This window comes from Sylvia atricapilla, chromosome 10 (assembly GCF_009819655.1).
Source record: "Sylvia atricapilla isolate bSylAtr1 chromosome 10, bSylAtr1.pri, whole genome shotgun sequence".
Lineage (NCBI taxonomy): Eukaryota > Metazoa > Chordata > Aves > Passeriformes > Sylviidae > Sylvia > Sylvia atricapilla.
In genome coordinates, this window is record NC_089149.1 from 202,423 (window position 1) to 224,092 (window position 21,670).

The window sequence follows — 21,670 nt, forward strand, 5'->3', positions numbered from 1 at the left end:
TGATTCATCTCCAAACCACTGCTGCCAGCAGCCATGGGTTAATGACAGTCAGTGTAGTGGTATATTTTCACCAGGCAAAATTCCCCTTCAGCGTGCTTATGTCTAGGTGAGTCCAAATGGGAAAACGGTTTCTGAAAATGTAATTACTAAGTTGAAAGATGTTTCTTAAAATAGATCACTGCTGTTGCTGTGAGTGCCTATGTTTATTCATTATTGTGTTCTGGGCTCCCCAAAATCTGAAGAGTTCAGAACCCTGAACTGACCTGAACTTTGTAATATGCTCTTATGTAATTCTAGTGCTTGCAATCAGTTGCAGACACAGTTATGCTAGGAAAAGTTACCAACAAATGCATTTGAAAAAGTAATCTCAACAACGCCTAATTCTTAACCAAGCAGAAGTATACAGATGACATACACCTCAAGAGAGGGGGATTGGTCAGAAAGGAACAATGTCACACTAAGGAACATGATGACAAGTACCTGGCGTGTGCTGCCAGCAACTGCTCTGCCTCAGGTGCTGCTGCAGTCAATTACACCCACTCTGGCCATACCAGAGAAGCAGCTTTGGGAATAATACCCTCATCATCCTAACCAGGGAGAAACAAAGTTCTGCAATCGGCAGGTGAGTGCAACTTTGCATTCAGACACTGAACGCAGCTTCACATGTGTTTTATGGGGGAAGCGGATTTGCATCCTCTGTACCAGTTACTACTGAACAGGAATTTGCTCCGTGCTCTGGGTGTGTTGGTCTGCTCTAACTCTGATACTGGGAGATCCAGTTCAGACACAGAGCACCTTGGCAGTGGGAGAATATGAACATTATATATAGGAAGGTTTTAGTTAGACCTGGGTCTAGTGCCAGAGGAGCAGGTGCAGCTGACACTAGTGATGAAGGCATGGGGGAAGGAGAGAGGAACAAAAGTGTTTTAAGGTCCTGTCCAGAAGCACCTGACTAGTTTGAGGGCCCAGGAAGGCAGAGCCTTTCTACAGATTCACCTCCCATGATATGGGCTTGGCTGTCCTCCCATCCCACAAGCCTCTGAGTTTACCAGCACATCCCCTTGGGCCTGTGTTTTTAGGAGTTTGTTACTTCAGCAGAAGTAACAAGTCCAGGTGCAGTCCTTTAAGGTAAGGGAGACCTTAAATCTGCCCCTTGTCTGGGTGAGAGCACTTTCCCACCCTTGGTGTACTGACCTGGGCAGGCCACCACAGCCTCCTTTGCCAGGTGCAATGCCAAGCTGCCTTCAGCTTGTTTCAGGAATGGTATATTGGGCATTCAGTGGGCAGGGGAACCCCACAGCAGAGAGCTGGATAAATGTGGAATTAAGAGATGATTTCTCATCTCCTAATTTAAGATCTACCCCAAAGACTGCCTGGATTCTGACTGAAGTCATATTATTACACTACTTACCATATTACCATATAATACTACTTAGATTATCATACTACTGCTGTCCTGTAAAATTTAAAACTGCACTTAGACCTCCTGTTAGTGTGGCCAGCCATGCACTGAAAAGCCTCAGAGGATTTCCTGCGTGTGAGGTGGAAAAATTACCAACAGTCTGGTTTTGTTTGGTTGGAATAAATTTATTTCATCTGTCTGTAAACAAGGTGTTTTTAATAGTTATGGCATTTTTTGAAATGCATATTAAATCAGATGAGTTAGACTGTATCCCAGATGTAACAAAGTGCAGGGAAAGAAATGGACAAATCAGCAACAAGAATTTGTTTAAATCTGTACATTATCCACAAGGCCCAACAATAGAAGCAAATACTAGAATGTCCCTAAGGTAGTGCCAGTCAAAAGAAACCCTCGGAGTCAGTTAAAATCCATCTCACAATAGCAACAGTTCATTTTTTTTTTAACAATAGTATGGCACAGAATACATATTAAAAAATTCATCACAAGACAGCCAAGTCAGTTATTCCAACCACTACCATCTCCCATTTATTCTTTAGTATACATAGTTCTGCAGTTCTTGCAATGGACATACAGATCAGAACCGTGCCTGAACTGAGTTTGGTTACAGACATTTCAGATGACTCGTGCACAAGGCAGCTCACTCCATCATTTTCTGCAGCAAGGGTGTGACAGGCCAGATGAAGACTTTTAAATTTGAAATGGTATTTTGACAGTTTAGCTTACAAACTACCGACCTTCATCCAAACAGTGGCTTCAGAGCAGCCAAACTCTGCACCACTGAGTGATCTGGCAGAAAGACTGAAGCCAGTCAGAGCTCACACGGTAGCTGAAGGTGGCAGTTCTGCACAATGACATTGCAGTTTCATATTAAAAAAAAACCAACACCCCCCACCCCCCGACCCCCAAGCTGCAAATTAAAATTGGTCCTATGAGAAACTGAAACCAGACACACTCCAGCTGGTTATACCAGGCTAGCTAAGGGCCACAGTGGCAGCCTTGCACAAGTCAACTACAGAACAGGAGCTGGCAAAAAAAAAAAAGTGCCTGAGCTATTGTAATGATGGAATGTCTGGGGAGTCCCTAGGATGGTGATTTAAGGTCATGGGAGGAAGTACATCTGTACCCTTTCATAGTTTTGTGATTGCACTTGTTAAGCAGTACAACCTTCAGACAACATCAAGAGAAAGTAAGAGACTTAAGCCTACTACAGTGAAGTGCAATGACAAAACTAATGTGACATTAATAGCTTTTGAGTGGCAAATTGGTTAAACAAACCAGGCACTATAAAAAATGGGTGTAAGCAAACACATGGGTTTAAAAAACAGAAACAAAGAGAGGGACAGAAGTGAAGATATGCACGCACTTTTTTCCTCCCAACCGTGCTCTGTGAAAGGAAGACTAGTGAGCTGTGACTTGCTCAAAGTGCTGAAGAGGCATTGATCAAATTAGATTGTACAATCGGCACCTTGTTTAGTATCTCGGTTTAGTTGTCAATATCACACTAATTGCTAAGATGAAGCAGAGCCTACACTTGGCATGTTCCCCTCCCAAGTTTCAAGTTATCATGCATATCATCATCATGGTGGTGCCAGACGGGCTCGGTTACCTACAGTGGTTACAGAGATGAACAAGGGGGAACTGGAGTTATGACAGTAGGAAATGGGTAAATAAAAAACCACAAACTACCATCTACGGTCTGGTAGCACTGAGCACAAGCGAGTGGTGGTGCAGACAGCTGCTAGGTGGATGGGGAGAGGCTGCTCAGACATCAGACCTCCTCAGGTATAAAGCCAGTTCATATGCTTTCTTGTTGAGTGTCCCTCCATGGACACCTTCCTTTCCCATGACTATAACCAATGCTGGAGTACACAAGGAAACAAAACAGAAATAAAAAGAATTAAAGGGAAAAAAAAAAAATAACACCTTTCCCCACCAACAAAGGGATACAAAGGAGACACAGGTTCATACCCCATCACCCTGCATTGCTAGTAAAGTTTCCAGAATGTAAGGTTTAAAGCTCACCGCCAGGAAAGTTTAATAGCAATCTTCCCCTAATACTTAACAGTCTGCCTAACAACTAGAACCCAGAGTCTCTCAAGTATTTTGCCATTGAGTATGCCTTCTTATTCAATCCGCCTCCATGGACCCCTTCTTTGCCCATTACAAAGACCAAGACTGAAAGAGAAAAGAAAAAAAAGTTTTAAAAAGAGTGTGTTAGACATGGAAATAATGCAAGTTTTAGGCAGTGCAATAAACACCCTTCAATATTTAGTATTTGGGTATTAAGCTAGTTTAACAATTTTATTAAAACAGAGATGTAGATAGGGCTGGGAAAAGGCACAAGCTATTCTCAGGGATTTTATTAAACTGTGGAAGTTGTAAGAGTTCACTGCTAAGAAAAATGCCACCAGCTACCTAAAAAGCATTATGGTGCCTCTCACCATCAGTCACCACCCAGCGAGTAAATCCTGGTGGCAGTTTAAACACCTGTGGGGGCAGGGGTGCAGTGTGTGCCCAAGTGTGACTGGAGAGTGACAAAAGAAAACTCCCATGATCTGTGCTGCAGCACTCACTGCTAGTATAGGAACCAGAGTAATTACCCTGATGCTGGTAAAAAACCCCAGAAGGTGAGTTGGGCTGAGACTTTCCATGCAGTAACACAACTATAAACCACATTTTTTACATAAGACAAAACACAGGGACACTTGTCATGCTGCCAATCTCCCCACTCCCCCGATTCCGGCAAGATGTCCCAGACTGTCTGGTGAAAAGGAACACTGGAGGCTCACTAGCAAGAGCCACTGTGAGCTGCCATCAGATGTCCCCCAGCAGGGAGGGGGACACAGTGAGCACTGGGCTGCCACAGGCCAGGGACTGCTCACCAGGCTGGGAATGCTGCAGCCAGTCTACCCACATGTGATCATACACTGGGGCCTCACGCTGCACCATGAAAGGTTTAGGTTGGATATTTAAGAAAGCTTCTTCACCAAAAGGGCTGTCCAGCCCTGGCACAGCGGCCCTGGGTAGTGGTGAGCCCCCAGTTTTGAATCCCTGGAGGGATTCAAAAGCCATGTGGTGGTGGCACTTGAGGGCATGGGTCAGTGGTGGCCTTGGCAGCACCTGGAGAAAAGGTTGGACTCTGTGATTTTGGAGCACTTTCCCAACCTTAATGACTCTATGATTCCATCTCCACAGCAATTTGCTCATAAAAGCTTAAGACAGTTCTCACTGGCATTCCACAAGCCAGAACTCTGCTTGTTTCACTTCAGTGCTGCCAACCCTCTTCCTGCATGCCTGCCCTGGGCTTTAGCCTGCTCTCCCTTTGGTTTTACACCTATAAGCAAAAGTCTTATCACTCATGAACCTGTTCCACAGCCAGCCCAAAAATGCTAGCCCAGGTGTTCCCAACATAAGGCACACCACTCCCAGACAGTATTTCACATCCCAGATGAGTGGCTGCCCCATAATAGGTTTTACTGGAAGTTAACTGAAGAGCACAAGGAGCAGGTGTGTGAGCATGAAGCACATTTCTCGGTGGTACCAAACTGGATGAGCTTTTACTGCCTGGACAGACTTCAGCAGGCTCAATTAGGAAGTGCAAGAAGAGTTAGAGTAGAACTTTTCAAGTAGGAGCAGCTCATACATGAGACTCACATCTGTGCAGAACGAACTTTCCACCAAGCAACTCACAACGAGAAAGCTGCAGTCACTGCCTGTCATTAAAAGACCCCTCCTGGGCTTCAGGTATCAAGCGATGGAATACCAGCTAAGTCTGCTTGGAGCTGCAGCCTGCTTTTTCCTGCTTGGCAGAGACCTGTTAACTACTGCACAGCCTGGTGCTGGCCTGGGATGCAGGTGGGAACGGGGAAGAACTCAGCTAGAGCACTGCCATCCACCCCTTGCATCACTTCCCAAAATTAGCCATTAAATACAGGAGTTTGGTTTTCTTAATAGCTGGAGCCTATGCTTAGGGTCACATTCCTAATTTAGCGATCTGAAGGTAGACAAAAGGGTGCTTACCTCGTCCAGCTCTGCCTACAGCAACATTATATGTGGGCTCACCACCTTGACTCTTTGTCCTGATGTCCATTGTGCAGTCGCCATCGACATACAGGCTATCTCTGATCACAGAGCACTTCTTTGCACCAAGGGTCAGACCATTGGTGAAGAAACCCTCTCGGTCTTTTCCTACAACCATATCTATTTCTCCTGGCTGTCAAAGAAAAGAGTTCAGAGTTAGCACGGCAGGGTATACTGCTGTAATCTCCATTCAGAACCGGTCCTGTCTCGTGCGGAGAGGCCGAGGCCGTGATTTCCCCTCGCTGCCCGCAGGAAGTGCTCCAGAACACAGGGCTTTGTTAGGCGCAGTCTGCGCTGCCCCGCGGTGGCTGCGCGCGGCGGAGCCGCTGCCACGGCGATTGCGGGCCCGAGCCCGTTAAACGGCGCCGGGCGCCTGTCGGAGACTGACCCCGGGCGGGCGCGGACTCCGCCGGCACCTGTCCCGGGAGATCAGCCCGGGGCCTGCCCGTCTCGGCGGCATCAGCCCGGCTCCGGGCCGCCCGCGGGCCCCGAGCCGCTCCCGCCGCCGCGGCCCCTCCGCCGCCGCCTCGGGAAGGGCGCCGGGCCCGGGGCTCGGGGGGTGCGGCGCGGGCCCGGCCGCACCGCGGCGGCCGCAAAGTGCAGCGTCACGGCGGGCCCGGCCCCCCGACCGCGGCCCAGGCGGCCCCGCTCCGCCTCGGCCGGCACCGGGCCCGCCGCGCCCGGGGCGGGGCCGCGTGGGGCCGGGGCAGCCGCGGCGGCGGCCCCGCACGGCCCTTCTCTCGGGGCGGCGGAGCCGCGGAGCCGGGCGGGCCGGGGGCGCGGGCGGGCAGGGCGGGGGAGCATCAATGGCAGAGCGCCATCTTGGCGGAGAAAACATGGAGCCGGCGGCGCGGCGGCGTCCGAGCCGCCTTCCTTCGCCGCCCGCCCCGCACCGCCCCGCACCGGGCCCGCCGCCCGCACCCGCCGCCCCGGGCCGGCCGCCGCCCCCGCCCGCGGGACCGGCCCCGCGCCGCTCCCGACGCGCACAAAAAGGCGGCGCGGGCGGCCGGGCCCGCGCCCCCCGCCCGCAAGGTGCCCCCGTCCCCCGGCCGCGGCCCGCCGCCCCCGCTGCCGGTCCCGCTCCCGCCGGCCGCGCTCCCGCCGGCCCCGCTCACCGTGATGCTCTGGAAGATGCCGCCGGCCGTGGCTGCCCAGACGTACTTGGCGTCGCAGTAGCCCACAATGGCGGCCTCCTGGCAGCAGCCATCGCACATCAGGTTGTCCACGTAGCTCTGCCAGCCGGCCATGATCGCGGGGCGGCGGGCGAGGGCGAGCGGGCAGCGGGCGGGCCGGGGGCGCGGGGCGGGCGGCGGTCCCGGCGGTGCGGCGGCGGAGCGGACCGAGCGCTGCGGCGGCGGCGGCGCGGCCCAGCCCAGCCCTGCGCTGCCGCGCCGGGGGCGGGGGGAGGAGGGGCGCGGCCGGCACCGCCCCCGCGGCCGGGGGGAGCGGGCCCGGGGCGGGGCCGGGGCCCGGAGCTCGGCGCCGGCCGCTCGGGGCGCGATGGCCGGGGCCGCTCGGCCCTTGGAGGTCGGTGCGGGCAGTCCGGGGTCTGCTGCGAGGGCTCGGCTCGGCCCGGCCCGGCTCGGCCCGGCGGAATTGCGGAGCGGGCGGGGCGGGACCCTGTCCGCGGCCGGCTCGGACCGCACGGGGCAGAGGCGCGGCCGGACATCCCCGATGGCCCCGCCGGAGGCCGGAGCCGCCGGGATCGGTGAGTACCGGCGCTGGCCCGACGCGGCTCCGGGGCTCAGGGAGCGGCGCCGCGCTGCCGTCCCGGCGGGCAGCCCCGGGGAGCCCGCAGCACACGGGGTCCGGCGCCCCATCCCTCCCGTGCCCGCTCCGCTGTGCCCGCACGGCCCCTGTGCAGTCCCTGCATTTGTGTTGTTCCTGCAATCTGGCGCCTGCCTTCGCCCCCTCGGAGAGTGGTTGACTCCCAGCTCTGCCCTTCATCCTCCCGGACCTCACGGATGCGGCCCTGTCAGACACCGGCATCTGCTACATTTTATTTCTACAAGGGGTTGTAACTCGCGATTTTGGGGTTTGTCGTTCCAGGTTTCGCCAGGTCTCTGGTGCAATAATTTAGTTCCACATTTCTTTACAACACCGGAGGCTGGTGCCATTGGTTTGCCGCGCTGATTCTGGGCCCTGGGCAGGATAGCTTGGCTGCTCCAAGGCTGTCCTAGGTCGCAGGAGTGTTCTCCAGCACCTTAAGGGCGTGTTTCGAGGCAATTGCTCTGTTTTCCGTAACACTGAAATTGGTGGGAGGATCGTCTGGCTTTTGGGCAGGGTGGGTTTACTTTACTGGATGACTGGTGGCATGTGGCGGGGCTGTCCCTGTCAATAGCTTTGTGGCTACAGTTCAAGAAGTTAGGTCTGAATTGCCTGAATATGCCAAGGCATAGTATACAATAAATGAATCTGCCTTTTCTTGACCTTTCCTTTACCTTTGCCTTTACCCTTCTTTCCCTTTACCTTAAGTCCCCAGGTATTTATAATGGAAACCCCTACAGCATACTTCGGCGTTTCATAGTCCTTTAACAACTTAGTTCTGTTGTTATGGGATTGAGTATTGTTTAGTACTAATTGCTTGGATTAACAGGTACTTGGAAAAGAGCTCATTTGCATCTTTCATCTTAATTCCATAAGGGTTCTTTTCTCTATTTTGTTTTCACAGTGTCTTTACCCCTCTGAGTTTGGACAACATCATCCATGTATCCCAGAAATATTTTTACGTCACTGTATCTACCAATGAGTTACAGTCTTTAAAGTTGCTTTCAGCTTTTAAAATAGCTAAAGCTTTTTGTGAACTTTGGTTTGCCTTCATCATCCTGCCTCCAGAGATTCCTTCCATGGGAAGGAGAAAAGGTTCTTTTCTGTCTGAAGGTGGCATTGAGGGTCACTTCTCTACTTATTCTTGGTCTGTAGGAGGTCCCAGTTAAACATTCTTACTGGCACAAAATTAAATGCATCCATCTGAAACGAATGAGAGCCTGATGGGTCTGTTAGTTTTAGAGTTCAACCAAAATGTGTTTGATTTTTTTGTTGATTGTCTTCAAATGGCAATAAGGATGCCCCTCTTGCTTGAAGGGATCTCACCCTCCAACACATTTGTCCATCCCTTTTGGCCAGTGTGTGTCTGTGCCCTCCTGAGCCCTTGCAGCCCAGGTTCTGGTCCTGTTTCCCAGCTGTCACTGCCAGCCCAGGCGGTGGGGGGAAGCTGAATCCAGAATCCAGAGCTCAGTTGGTGGGCGGTGGTTGAGTGCTTTGCCTCTTTGAGGAGTGTTCCACCTGTGTGTCAGGAATATTGCCTCTTGTAATAGCTGCACAGAGCAGGTGAGCAGTGGTGTGAGGGCTGTTCTGGTGTGCAGATTGTGTTAGCAGTACAGGGAATACAGACATCTGCTTTGAAGGATTTAAATTGGAAATAACTGCATGGAAGTCTGGGGTCTCCTTAACATAAATGGTTGGATCAGAGTAGAGGATTTCACACCAGCTTCGTAGCTCAGCTTCTAGTCATGTTATTTGTGAACTAACTCTAGTAATATATTTAGAAAGTGAAGTCTAAATTGGGTTGCTATTATTTAACGTTTCAAAGCTACCAGGTGTCTTGTATAATTTGCAGATTCAGCAGTCACTAGTAGTGTTTCTGAAAATCATGATTCTTTAATTTTATTTTCAGTCTTAAGTGCCTCATTTGGTTGTGTGCTATGTTATACAATTGTTAAAATACAGTTTGTGTAGGCACTACTGCAGCAGCACCTTTGAGACTGCTGGATTTAAGAAAATATGGGTGTGCTCTGTATCTTAAAGATTGTAAGAGTGGAGACCTCCAGGGTTGTTGGGGTGGTTTTGCTATGAGAGTAAAGTGGAATTTGAGACATTTCTGAAGCTAAATATTTATTTATGTATAAAAATATCCTTGCTAAAATTGGTAATTCAAAGTGCAACAATCATTAACACCATTGTATAGAGTTTTATTGCACAGTTTCTACACCTGTGCATGAAGAAGGTCCTGTTCCATGCCAGCATAGGTGTGGCTGCACTGCAGAGAGCCTTGTACAGTGGCACTTAAACTATCCTGAAAATTTTGACAAAAAGGTGATTTTCTGGTGTATCTTGCATTGTTTGGAGCAATGGTTCAATTCCATGTTAACTCTCCATGATGAGAGTTTCAGCTTCTTAGAGGATTTTGGCCTGATATGGTTTTACCAATAAGATAGCTCAGCAAAACCTTTGTCTTCCTATGTAAGACAGTTATGTAAGCAGTTCTGAGGGGTTTCCCTTGCTTATTCTTTTATTTAACCATCAAATTCAAACAGAACAAAACCACAATGTAACTCTAAAAATCAGATGCAAGTGTAGGGATATAGATATGTCATATAAGAGCATGGAATTGCCTCCATTTCAGTGGCTTCCAGAAGTACTTAAAATAGGAGGGAGGACAGTTTTTGGGGGATGAGATTTACAGGGTGGCCAAAGCACTAAAAAGGGTCTCTAAAGTCATGGGACTTTGCTCAGCTTTAGGATTTTTAAGGTGAAATTTTTATCTTGCTCATGGCCAACAGAAAATCAACCTTATTCCTAGAAATTAAAGTACACTGTATGTAAATTCTTACTTGGAGAGGTAATCTCTGGTTGATAATGGTGTCTTGGATGAGTCCCTGTAGGAGTAACAAGTACAGAATTAGGCCCATATGACAGAGCTTTCTGTGCCTCAGTTACCAAGCAGGCAGACTGCTCGGTGTGCTTCGGTCCTGCAGTGTTTTGTTTTGCTTAAAGTTAAGCAAACAGAACCCAAATAGGTAACTATTAACTTTTCAGTTATGAAATAAGGGTATCAGCCTGTGAAATCCATTGTTTGTAGATAGCTTGACAGCGTTGGGAAGGTGGGAACATACTCAGTCTAAGGTCTTCGTGTTATTTTGCCCAAACTCGTGGTGACTCATCACATGTCTCTGGCAGCTGGCTGTTGCAGTGGGAGAAAGGTTGTGGGGAAGTTATTCTTAAAAGCCCAAACTAAGGCTAAGAAATGCAATAAGAGGGTTGGAGAAGCACAAAGTTGAGCAAGGGAAAGCAGAAAAGTGGAAAATGAAGCACAGCAACACAGGCTCTTGACATAGTCATTTTTAATGGATATTTGTGCAGTGTGGTTTAACAGGGACAGTTAACAATCTTACTGTGGTGTAAAATCTGAACCTGTGACCCCTGTGTGTCGCTCTGATGGACTGGAGTTTCTCACCATTTAACATAAACAAAGGAGATTGTTTTCCTATTTTTCTCTGTGATGGACTGCTAAATTGACCACTGGGGTCAGAGAGGTGTTCCTCTCATCTCCCAATCCTTGATCAAATCCCAAATCCTATTTAAACCCCAAATCATAATAAACCCCCTTCTTTCTCTGCTCACCTCTCAACCTGGGTGAATGTGGTTTTTTTCGTGTCCCAGCAGTGACACCTGCACACACTTCACTGACCACAAGGAGAAGTGATAGGAGATGAAAGAGAACATTTCACTTCTGGCAGGCTTCATCTGCTTGTTTTTTTCTCTGTCACATTTGACTGGTAGAACAAATTTAGCTTTTTAATAGCTGATCTACATTTTTTCACTGTGCTAGCATGCATGAAGAAGAAAACCCAGTTCTGACTGTTGTGTTGGGTTCTGGTGTGTGGCAGGAACATGGGGTCCCTCTCCCCTGGGACAGGACCCTGGGCAGCAGCGTTGTCCTGGCTGTGTCTTGGGGACACCAAGGCTGTGTCTTGGGGACAGTTCTCTTTCCCTAGCTCACAGTTACTGCAGGTGATTGTTTCTGCATCACTGTCTGCTGCACGTTCAGTCACCTGCATGATGCAGCTGGGGACCTCTGGAGCTTTATTCAGGGCATTATTTTCTTCATTCAACTTGCTTTCACTAGTAGCATCTGTAAATATATTTGTCTGCATGCTGTTTCCACCTCTGATCACAAATGATTTTGCTGTTAATGCTTGTTACTTAGTAAAAATCCAAAGGATTTTTGAATCACAGATACATAAATTTATCTGTGATACACAATTTCCACCTAAAACATTCACTGTCTTCAAAATCATAATAAGAATTCTGAAGTTTAAAAAGCCATATTTTCCCAGCAAAATGATACTGTTCTAACCTTATACCAAGTTTTTCTTTAGCCACAAAAAACTTGATCCTAGCTCTAAGCAGGAGTCAACTTGCCTGCTGTTAGCTTGTCAAAGAAGGGCAAGTGTAGATTTAATATTTAGAATAATTTGGTGTGAATTTGTGGTAGTTTGAGTACTACTTAGTTTCATCATGGAGAGAATTATTTCTGCCATAGGTATAGTGCTTTTCTCTCAATTGCATCCACTCAAATATCACATTTTGAGGAACAAAGTATATGAAAATAGTTGTGCTCAAAGCTGTCCATGTAATCTTAGAAGTGTATTCAGTCTAAAAGTGCAACTCTACTGTGCAACTGTAAAGCAGCCACTCTGGTACGAGTGAAAGAAAACATGAAGAATATAAAAATGGGTGGAACCAGGAGAAGTAGAAATGAATAAAGGGGAAAGTAGCCTAAGAATGATGTGATTTCATTTAGAACGTTTTCTCTTCTTTCAAAGTACCTCCCAAAAACCAATAAATTATTCTGTCTCAACCCAGCTGCTCACTGTGGAAGGTGTGGCAGGCCTGATGAGCGGAGTCAGTGCCCAGAGGAGCTGGGGCAGCTTCTTCAGCTCTGTGCCTGCCTGGAGTCCCCAGAGACCCTGCGGTGCTTCAGGGGGTCTTCCTGTGCCCCCATGCCAGGATGGGCTGTCCCCAGCACCACTGCTGTCACCACACACCAGTGTCTGGGGGAAATGTTGCATCTCAGGCAGGGGCTGTTTGGGAGCAGATGCTGAGTTTTTGCTGCCAGCCTTTACACAACTGCCAGCAGAGTCATGGCAGTGGTGCTGTGGAGAAGGGAGTGCAGTCATCTGCTGTGTAATTCTCCCTCCTCACCTGTCGGTGTTGCTGACATCCTCATGCACCAGTGGCACTTGCCCTGCGTCATCAGGTGGTGCTGGGGTGCCTACAGCCACTCTCACACGTGGTTTGTTTGTGATGGTGGAGCTCCCAGTATGTGCTCAGCTTATGTGAGGACAAATGTCGACAGATGCATCTAATACAGTTTGTCTGTACTCTGTGTCCAAGTGGCATAGTGCTTTCTAAAGCTTTATGACTCGGGTGGGTTACATTTAACTAGGACACTGGAAGGATTCCTCCCATTTCAGTTTTCTTTGAAATTCAAATCTAAACTGCACAACAAAGACCACATTTCTTAAATGAAGAAACATGACTTCTGCATGTAAAAAAACCTTCCAACGTCACTGCTTTGACTGAACTATCTGAACAGCTGTCCTCTGCTACACAGACCTCCTCTTTTTGGGCTAGAATAGCGTGTGCTTACTGGAGTTGGGACATGCAGCATGGCTTTGTTACAGAGCTAGAAACAGGTGCAGTTCTAGCCCTTGCCATTGGAAGAAAAAATACAGAAAAAGAGAGGGAGGGAATATTAGCACCAGCTAGACTATTTTGTGTGTTGGTGATAGACACCCATTTTCTCTGCTGCCATTAGTAGGTGTTTGTGCAGGAAACAGTGCTAACTTGCTCAAGCCATGTATTAAACAGCAAGGGCATTTCAGAACCACTGATGGCCTGGTTTTGGATGGAGGTTAGCAGGGTGAATTGGGGTGCACCAGCAGCATCCTGCTTCCCTGGATCAAAGAGAGGAGCTGTGCAGAACATGTTAGTGATGGAGCATGGTGGGCAGTGAGGTGCTGGCCATGTGCAGGGAGCCTTCTCACCATGCTGGGCTCATGTTTTAGGTGCTGTGCCCTGGTCTCTGCCTGGCCTGAGGTACTGCAGCTTTTAAATGAAGCCTTTATACATTGTAAGAGTAATTCCACAGTGTTCTCACTGCTGTGCCACAGCTCTGGGTGCCAGGCAGGCTACTGCTCCTCCGTAGTTCTCTGAGAATGCTTGCTGGTTTTGGAGTGAAAATCTCCCAGTAAGTTCCCAGCCCCTGGCACTAGATGGAGCTTCAATCTACTTGCACTTGGAAGTTTGTTAAATTCAACGACAAGATAAAAATAAAGAAGAATACATTAAGATGTGCGTGCCTGCTGCTACACTTACAGCACCTCTTTCCCTGTTTCTTTAGCAGAGTGGTGTAAATAATAATGTAAATTTAATCTAAGTGAAAATTAAAATATTGCTGCAGAATCTGCTTGATCTAGTATGTGCATTGTAATCATTAGCACCCTTTAATGTACTCTCAGCTTCACAGTGGAAGTTGCTGTAAGTTAAGTATACTGGAAATGTGCTGCAGCTTTAAGCTAATGCCTTAGCTGTGCTGAATAAAGGTAATGCCATTTCTGAACAAAGTAGCTGGTTATATTTCAGGATGTGGTGGGCATGACCACCCTTTCTGTTTGCTGTGCTCATGCAAGAATACATTTGCATTTTCACTTTGTGCTACCAAAGCTAACATTTCAAAATCATCTGTTATATGTCACTTCATTTTTCCTCCATGTGCTACCCTTGAAAATATTGAACAAATAGAAACAAACAAAAATGAACTTTAAGATGTAGTGTTCATACTTTTCATTTAGCAAGCACTATGTCTCACAGGCCAGACACACATATCAAAAATTTAAGACCATCTTTTCCTTCCACAGAAGTACCTGGAAGAAGATTTAGTTTTGTTCTTGGGTGCCTGTGATCTTACCAGCAAGAGACTGGTTTAGGCAAACCTCTTGTCCAAGCACTGAAGTAGTCATAAAAGAAACTGGAGTTGGGAACCAAAATGGTGACACTCATAACAGATTTTGTCATTAAATCATGGAATATTGTTTTGTTGCTTCACTACAAAATCTGACTTGGAATTTCAGTCTTCTTCAGAGGCTTTGTGCTAAGCAGCAGGAGGATAGGGACAGGTGGGTGCCCAGAAGGGCTCAGCAGGCCATGGAGCATTTGCGGGGTGCCCTTAGACATATCCTGCAGAGATTGCACAGAAATTGTCATTGTGTTCTCTTAAAGAAAGCTTTGCTTGGGTTTTTTAAATAAATCTCTTATTTGCCTCAGGAGTGCCTCTTGTGCTCTGTCTGGGACATTAGAGGAATGTCTTTTGAAATCTCACAACCATACTTTAGAGAGCTGTTCTATCATTTGCCACTGCAGTACATCTGTCACTCTGCAACCTTCCAGAGAAGTGGAATTTACAAACTGTTCAGCCATTTTGGTTTATTTTGATCTCTCTTCAGTGAACAAATGAGGGTGTGAGCCACAATCTTTCATCTTTATCACAGCTGAACATTAACAGGTGAGCAGGCAGTCATTTTGTCATGTTGCACCCCTCTGGCAGGGACAAAACCCCTCCTTAAATATGAGAGGTTTAGGCAGGACATGGGCACTGGGCTGCCCTGCAGCAACAGGACAGATGTGCTTCCCAGGGCATTCAGAAGATCTTTTGCTGGATCTCTGGAGACTGTAGTTACAGAAACATGGGCACTTGGTAGTTCAGGCAGCTGGAAACAGGAGTGCTGGAGCTCCAAGTCACTGAAGTGACCAGACCCTTCTGAAGGCAGCTGTGAGGAAGAGGACATTTGCTGGAGCAGGAATTGGACTCAAGTGGGTCTGGTCCTGCAGCCTCTGACGGCTGTTCTCTTTGTCTTCTCAGGTCATAAAACACTTGTGCTTGAGCTAGTTCCAGAATGACTGGTGTGAGAAAAGCTGCCAGGAGCATGGGAAGCTTGTGCTGTGGGTAACCTCCAAGCCAGTGTTTTGTAGGGAGCTGCCATAGGAGCTGCCTGTAGGGACCATGGCATCACTATTGGAAACAAGTGATGAGTGAGGGGGCTCAGCAGGTCTGCTCCAGTACCCAGGGGCCTGTGTTCCCTTGGGAGCTGAGCTCTGCTGGCCTGGTGTGAGCCATGCTTAGGGCAGAGGCTGGGCCCAGGAGTGTGGCTCTGGGCACTGCTGCTTGCTGTTCCTAACCCGAGCAGAGCATGGGTCAGTGCCCAGGGCAGGAGCCTGAGGGGACACCGTGCAGACAGCAGGGAGCAGGACAGGACTCTGTGTGTGCTGTGTCCTGCAGCCACTGTCCTTTCCCTCCCCTTGGAGGGGCTCTGTCCTGGTGTACCTGTGCACTGGAAGTACACAGGACAGAGCCATGGCAGCAGCAGCTGCTGTGAGGTGCTGTGGCAGTGTCCTTGGAGTGCAGCAGCTCTCTCAGAATGGCAGGGACAGCCACTGTTCCATGAATAGCAAACCAAGTGACCTAATTCAGCTCTCCTGGGCGGCCCTCAGCTGCTCCATGGCTGCCACGCTGGAGCTGACTCATCACTTCCAGAGGGGCAGAGATTGGAGCTTTCAGGCCCTAAGGGTTTTGCTGCTTTGTTATTAATTCTAAATTGATTAAAAGGAGTTTTTAAAATACCAAGAGACACTCGCCTAAAGAAATGGTTATTAAAAAAGAAGAAGGAAATACTTGGTCTGTGGGAGTTAACTGTGTGCTTAAAAACCACTGGCTCCTGCAGCTGAGGACACCCGTTGCAATTTGGAGGAGTCTTATGTCAGCTGTTCTGTCCTGGCACATTAGGACAGGACAAGAACAGGATTAATCCATCATTATTATAAAAACTTGAGAACTAGAAACTGTCCTTGCTTATACCCAGCACAGCCCCCTGGTGTCCTTGTCCGCAGCAGAGTGGTATTACAATCTCAGCTACACAGCTTTGTCCAGAAGTCAGGATCTCCTGGGGAAATGAATCCCCGCAGGAACTTCCCATTCTCTCCAGCATCTCCCAGTGCCTGACAAAGCTCCTCACACGGTCCCGAGACTCCCTGGGGTGGCCTGTGGGCCATCTGTGCTAGGAACAGGCTGTGTGTCCCCTGCTCAGCCTCCCCAGGAGGGTGCCATAGCCAGGGAGGGCAGGACAGATGGGTGCAGGATCCTTGTTACCACTGTCAGAGGGCAGTTCTAAATCAGCTTCTCCCCTGGGATGTTCTCAGTGCTGTGCCCGCCCCCGCTGTGCCAGGGGACACTGCCTTACCCTGTGAGCAGGGAGACTGTTGTCCCCAAAGGTTTCCATCTGCTGCAGTTAACTGCACAAGTCAGGCTTGTGCAGAGGGATGGAGCTTTTTCCCTCCTGCCTCTCCTCCACTGGCGGGGCGATGGGTGCAGCCCAGCAGCCCAGGGCTGCCCATGGACCTGCCCCAGCCACTGCCACCAAAGACCCTTCTGTGCTGTGGTGGCTCCAGAGATGAACCTCCTTCCTGGAGCCTACAGAAACGAGGTCAGAACTCAAACTCCATAGGGATTTCTCCCTGAGAGTTCATCCTGGGGCCACCACCTCTCAGCATCCTTCCCACTACTCTGGAGGGGTGTGGGGCTGCATGGTCAGGATGCCACACAAGGTCTGGCCCTGCTGTGTTGGTAGGGATGGTGCTCTGCTCCAATGAAAGTCAGGGTGAGCTCAGGCAGCATAAAAAGATTAATTAATGTAGTTATTTTGTCCAGTAAATAAACACGAGCAAATTAAAAATGAAAAAAAAAAAATGGGCACATGGAAGGTTCCATGGTACTTCAGAGAAGACAGAGCAGGAAGGTGAGAGGAGTAAAGGAGCAGAATATGGAATCCATTTGGAAACAGTGAAGCAGCAGACATTGTCTGCCAGCCTCTTTTATGTCTGTCTAAAAAAAGACACCTGTTATTTCAGTGAAACCAAATAATGAAAATTAAAAAACAATACAGGACAAAAGAAGACTTCTGCAAAAACAATTTGACACTTCCTATTGACTGAAGTAATGGAGCAGCATGTTCTACCAACTTGCATAAAGACACCTTTGGTCTGCTTTAAAATCCCTGCAAAAGATAAAGTAATGTCACTCCTGTGCTGTTCACCTGTCTGTTCTCACCTCTAGATGTCCAAAGCTGAAGAGCTCTAACTTCTGTGCCAAACAGGAGCTATTTCTCCTGCCTGTGCCCTGCACTCAGCAGTGGTCCCTGCCCATGGTGCAGGTGAGGCTGTGGGAGCCTGGACCACGGGCTCCTGCTCACTGCCTTGTGTCAGCTGGGCTCCTTGGAGAAGCACATCTCTGTCCTGCATCCTCTGAGCCCAGGTGGGACGGGCTCCTCCTTAGTGCTGGGTGTGCACCATTGGCAGCAGAGTTTTGTCCTGAGTGGCTCTCCCTTGCTGTGATGTGATTCCTTTGGCTTCACCTCGGGGCCTGGGGATGATGACAAAAGAACAGTTTATGTTGTGTGCCATGTAAACAAATATTCTATCATAGAATGGCTTTTGTGGAGGTTTTGACATGCTTCAATTTCTTTCCAACCAAGCTACTTTCAAAATTAGTAAATTATATGAAAAAATTCCTTTTTGTGCTCAGACAGAATCAGATTTAGCATTTTACTCAAATTAGAAAATTATGAAGTCGAGTAGGAAGAACACTGGGTTACAAAATGTTCTTGCTTCATTCATTTTGCCAGTTATAATTTTAGTTTCAATAATTTATGACACTCCATAATGTACTAGTTAATTTACAATGGCATATTTTGGTACAGTATTAAAATTAGTGACAGGAGAGTTACTGCAACACTTGCTGTTTACCATTTGCTGAGTAATATACGCATTAATTATGCATATATTAGAATGGCTTTAAAGTATGTGTAGCCTCAGCTGGAGGGTTAAGGTGTTTTAGACATGTTTGTTCTTCATGCAGTTAAAAATAGTGTCCTGTAAGATCTGATCCTAAAGTAGTACATGAAATCAGTGCCTATTCATGGAAGGTTCTGGCAATGTGAAAATTCAGTCTTTGTAGGGCCAGGTCTCATCAATCAGATATTAAAGAGCATTCCAGTGTTTTAAGGGAAATACTCTCATATAAAGTTATTTTATTCCTATTTCTTTTTAGATGAAAGTGTCCAACAAGCCTGCCTTCTCAGTCCTGTACAAGCTGGTGCAGAATCTGTGTAAGCACTGCTAATGTTTATGAGAACACAGGTGTAGGGAGTGGGAAAGTGCAGTCCTTGGGCACATGAAACATGACTTTAGGAAAACAAAATGCTGTCAGGTTCACAAGGAAAACAGAATTGAAAATAAAGCAAATATTTTTTCACACTTGTTTAAGTTTTATCACTCAGCTGTGCTATTTCTAGTAGCTGTAGACATAACATTTTGCAGAAAGAAATTTGACATATCTATTCAGCTGGCAGTACTAAGTTTCCCTGTACTGATACCACATCTAGCCAACAATCCTTTCCTGTGGTGGGAATTGTGTTCAAGACAAGACAACTGGCTGCCTTCGTTATGCATTTCCATTTTTTTGAGGCAGAGATAAGACATGTCCAACTAGACCAGGAATTAAAACAACCCAACACATCCATTTTTGTTTGGTGAAAATGTGGCTCATGTTCTTAGAGCAAAGCAAGTATATTCTCTGTATTGTCACAGGTTCTGCTCTTTAGTGGTAATAGCTGTCGAGCATCAAAAAACCCACAACAAACAAACCAAATAAAACAAAACCCAAGGAGGATACTCTGCCTAGAAAGTGTCCTGCCTTGCTGCATATTTTACTGCTTTCAGCCCCAGGCTAAGGGTACTGCATCTGAAACAAGAGTGATTCAGCCCCTCGAGCTCTACCCACAGCCAAAGGGAGGTTTAGTTTTCCTGCTCACCTGTGATCTGTGCCTCCTTTCTGTCCCTGGAGCAGGACCTGAGCCCCTCTGCCCTGAGGACTGAGCCCTGAGCCCCTCTAAGCCCAGTGCCCACCACGGGCACGGCGCTTCCCGGGGAAACTTGGGAGACAAATGTGCATTTGCTTAACTTTCCATGGAATCCATGTCCAGGGTAAACACTTGGCCCATGGTTTATATGACACCAACTTGCAAATAATCTTGCTTCTAAGTAGAAAGGCTTGGGGAAATAAAAAAATTTCCTGTTAAGAAGAAATCTGCAACACTTTTATTTGAGCAAACCCTTTAACATAAACTTAGGCAGCACTTGGTCAATCCAAGTTGGAAGATGCAGAGTCCATCAGTGGCTGTTATTTTCTACATTTCTTTAAGAATTTTGTGTGTGTGCATATTGCAGAAAGGCAGAAAAATCACTGAAGGAATTACTTTTTTTTTTAATTTGCTCATAAGGAAATTGAAAGTAAGAAGGTCTCACCAGGAGGAACACCCACATGCAGGTACCAAATGCCTGCATGTACCTACATTCAGTTGATACAAAGAAGCTGAATTTAAAATGTGCTACAGAACAAAGTAGGGCCAGCTGGAGGATTTCCTGCTGGAGAAAGGAAAAGCCTGCGGAGGCAGTGGGTCGGAATGCTGAGCAGTGACACATTCCTGATGGCTGTAAATAGTCTATCTGGGAGGAGGGGAATGGGAGTATCTTGATTTGGTTATTTGGATTAGTGAACTCTTCCAGTTAATGGTGGTTTTTTTTTTTTTTTTTTTCATTTAGCATTCAAAATGTTTGTGGGGTTTATATTTCTTTATGTCTATTAAAAGCATATACATATACATATACATATACATATACATATACATATACATATACATACATTTGGGGTGAGGTTCAGTAATTATTCATTATAAGAGGCTCCAGAATACCGTGTGTCTGTCTCTTGAGCACCATGAAAGAACAGAAGGTACAGACAGTGGTGTCAGGGTGGCTCAGAGCCAGGTGCCCCCCGGCTGTGCCAGCAGTGCCAGTGTTTGACCTGAGCAGGGCTTTGGCTGTTGAGCACCACGGCTGCTGCTGCAGAGTGGGAGATGGGTGCCCACAGCCCCTCCTCACCCAGCTGGGAGTGTGTGCTGGGAGAGCCAGGGGCCCTGGGGACCACCGTGAGCATTCCAGTGAATGGGCTGCAGGAGGCTTTGGACAGGAGCCCCGTGTGTGGCACAGTGCTGCCCCTTCTCTTTTAATCCCAGCCGTGCCTTGTCCTCCCAAGGCAGCACTGGGGGCAGGGGATGAGTGACTGCAGGGTCACAGGAGCCAGACCCACGGTGTCTGCCCCATGTGGCTCCCGTGCTCTGTCACCACTGGCTTTCCTGGAGTGGTGACAATGGCAGGGAGCATTTGCTCCATGAAACACCTTGTGGATTTGACTGTTCCACAGACTTTTAAAGTTGCTAGTATTTCATTTACCACAGACTAATAAAAAATGCTTGTTGAATTCAAGTAAAACACATGTAATTCAGTACTTCTCTTGCAGTCTCAATCTCACCATACCTCTAATTTTAACTGTAGGCTGAACCGTTTTCATCCTACTGCTTTAAAAACAGGCTTGTTCTGCTATGTTTGGGAAGTACAATGCTTTTTCTTTCTCTTAGTCAGATCTGTCCTGCCAAGCTTCTATCACTCAGTGCTTTTGGATGTAAAAATAACACACAGCCAAGGATGATTTGCAGAGTTAGTTTTATTACTGTAAGCAAAACTGAAACATAAAGGATGCCAGCACACATTATGCAGATTGATTTATAAAAATAAATTAAATGGGAAGTATTAGTCCCAGTGAAATATTTAACCTTGTTCTGACGTAATTCCTCAGGGCAGAGTTTGCATTGTGTGTGCAATACAGTCATTCCACAGTACTTCTCTCTGGGCTTTTTTCCTCTGTGGCTTGCTGGTTCCTCATCTGCCAAACCTTCTGCTGAAGCTGCAGTGGTTAATGTTTGTCTAATTAAAGTACTATCCTATTCCCTGTTCTTAAAACTAGCTGATTTGTTTTTCACAAGTCCAAATACTTCTATTTGAGATAGACTCTTGGCACGACAAATACAGGTGGAATAGCTGTAGCCTGGCAGTGCTATAAACCATGGAGACAGCTCTGAGGGGAAGCCCTGAAGCAGGTAGAGCTGCTCCAAACCTTGCATCTGCAACACCCTTGTGAGAGAGAGCAGAAACACAAGGGAAACACCACGGTGTGATTGTAGCACATCAGAAACATTGCTCCCCTGGGTGCAGAGCTTGGGATGACTGTGGCAAGACAAGAAAAACACTGAAAGTGGCACAAATCCAAGACTGAGCAAACTTGGTCTGTTTATGTACAAGATCTGGTTGTGAATCTGGGCTGATCTAATTTTGCATTTAGAGTTTGGCTTCTTCACATGCATTTGAATTGTAAAA

General features: G+C 47.6%; 2 protein-coding genes across 4 annotated transcripts in view; one reads left to right on the top strand and one right to left on the bottom strand.

Moving 5' to 3' along the window:
- Positions 1 to 21,256, top strand: part of RNF13 (ring finger protein 13) — a 40,222-nt gene extending 18,966 nt beyond the window's left edge. Inside the window, exons 11-13 of one of the 2 annotated variants that reach the window (XR_010744334.1) lie at positions 397 to 622; positions 18,450 to 18,507; positions 19,681 to 21,256. The gene's annotated coding sequence lies outside the window, so the exon portion shown is untranslated. The remainder of the gene's footprint in view (positions 1 to 396; positions 623 to 18,449; positions 18,508 to 19,680) is intronic. The other variant, XR_010744333.1, reaches the window with a different exon arrangement.
- Positions 1,567 to 6,859, bottom strand: PFN2 (profilin 2). 2 transcript variants are annotated; one of them, XM_066325599.1, is made up of 3 exons: positions 6,619 to 6,859; positions 5,444 to 5,636; positions 1,567 to 3,282 (listed from the first exon to the last, which is right to left on the bottom strand). In XM_066325599.1, exons 1-3 carry the CDS (start codon positions 6,748 to 6,750, stop codon positions 3,185 to 3,187), a joined length of 423 nt encoding a protein of 140 aa, XP_066181696.1. In that variant the 5' UTR covers positions 6,751 to 6,859; the 3' UTR covers positions 1,567 to 3,184. The 2 variants fall into 2 exon arrangements, with proteins under 2 accessions (XP_066181696.1, XP_066181695.1); XM_066325598.1 differs by lacking the exon at positions 1,567 to 3,282 and adding an exon at positions 3,429 to 3,598 and having other exon boundaries at positions 6,619 to 6,849.
- Positions 21,257 to 21,670: the final 414 nt, after the last annotated feature.

Excerpts from the sequence above, each read along its gene's own strand:
- PFN2 (XM_066325599.1), bottom strand. The coding sequence starts at position 6,750 with ATGGCCGGCTGGCAGAGCTACGTGGACAACCTGATGTGCGATGGCTGC. Across the intron at positions 5,637-6,618 it reads GCATCTTCCAGAGCATCACG|CCAGGAGAAATAGATATGGT; the intron begins GTGAGCGGGGCC and ends TTTCTTTGACAG. Across the intron at positions 3,283-5,443 it reads TGTAGGCAGAGCTGGACGAG|CATTGGTTATAGTCATGGGA; the intron begins GTAAGCACCCTT and ends TGTGTACTCCAG.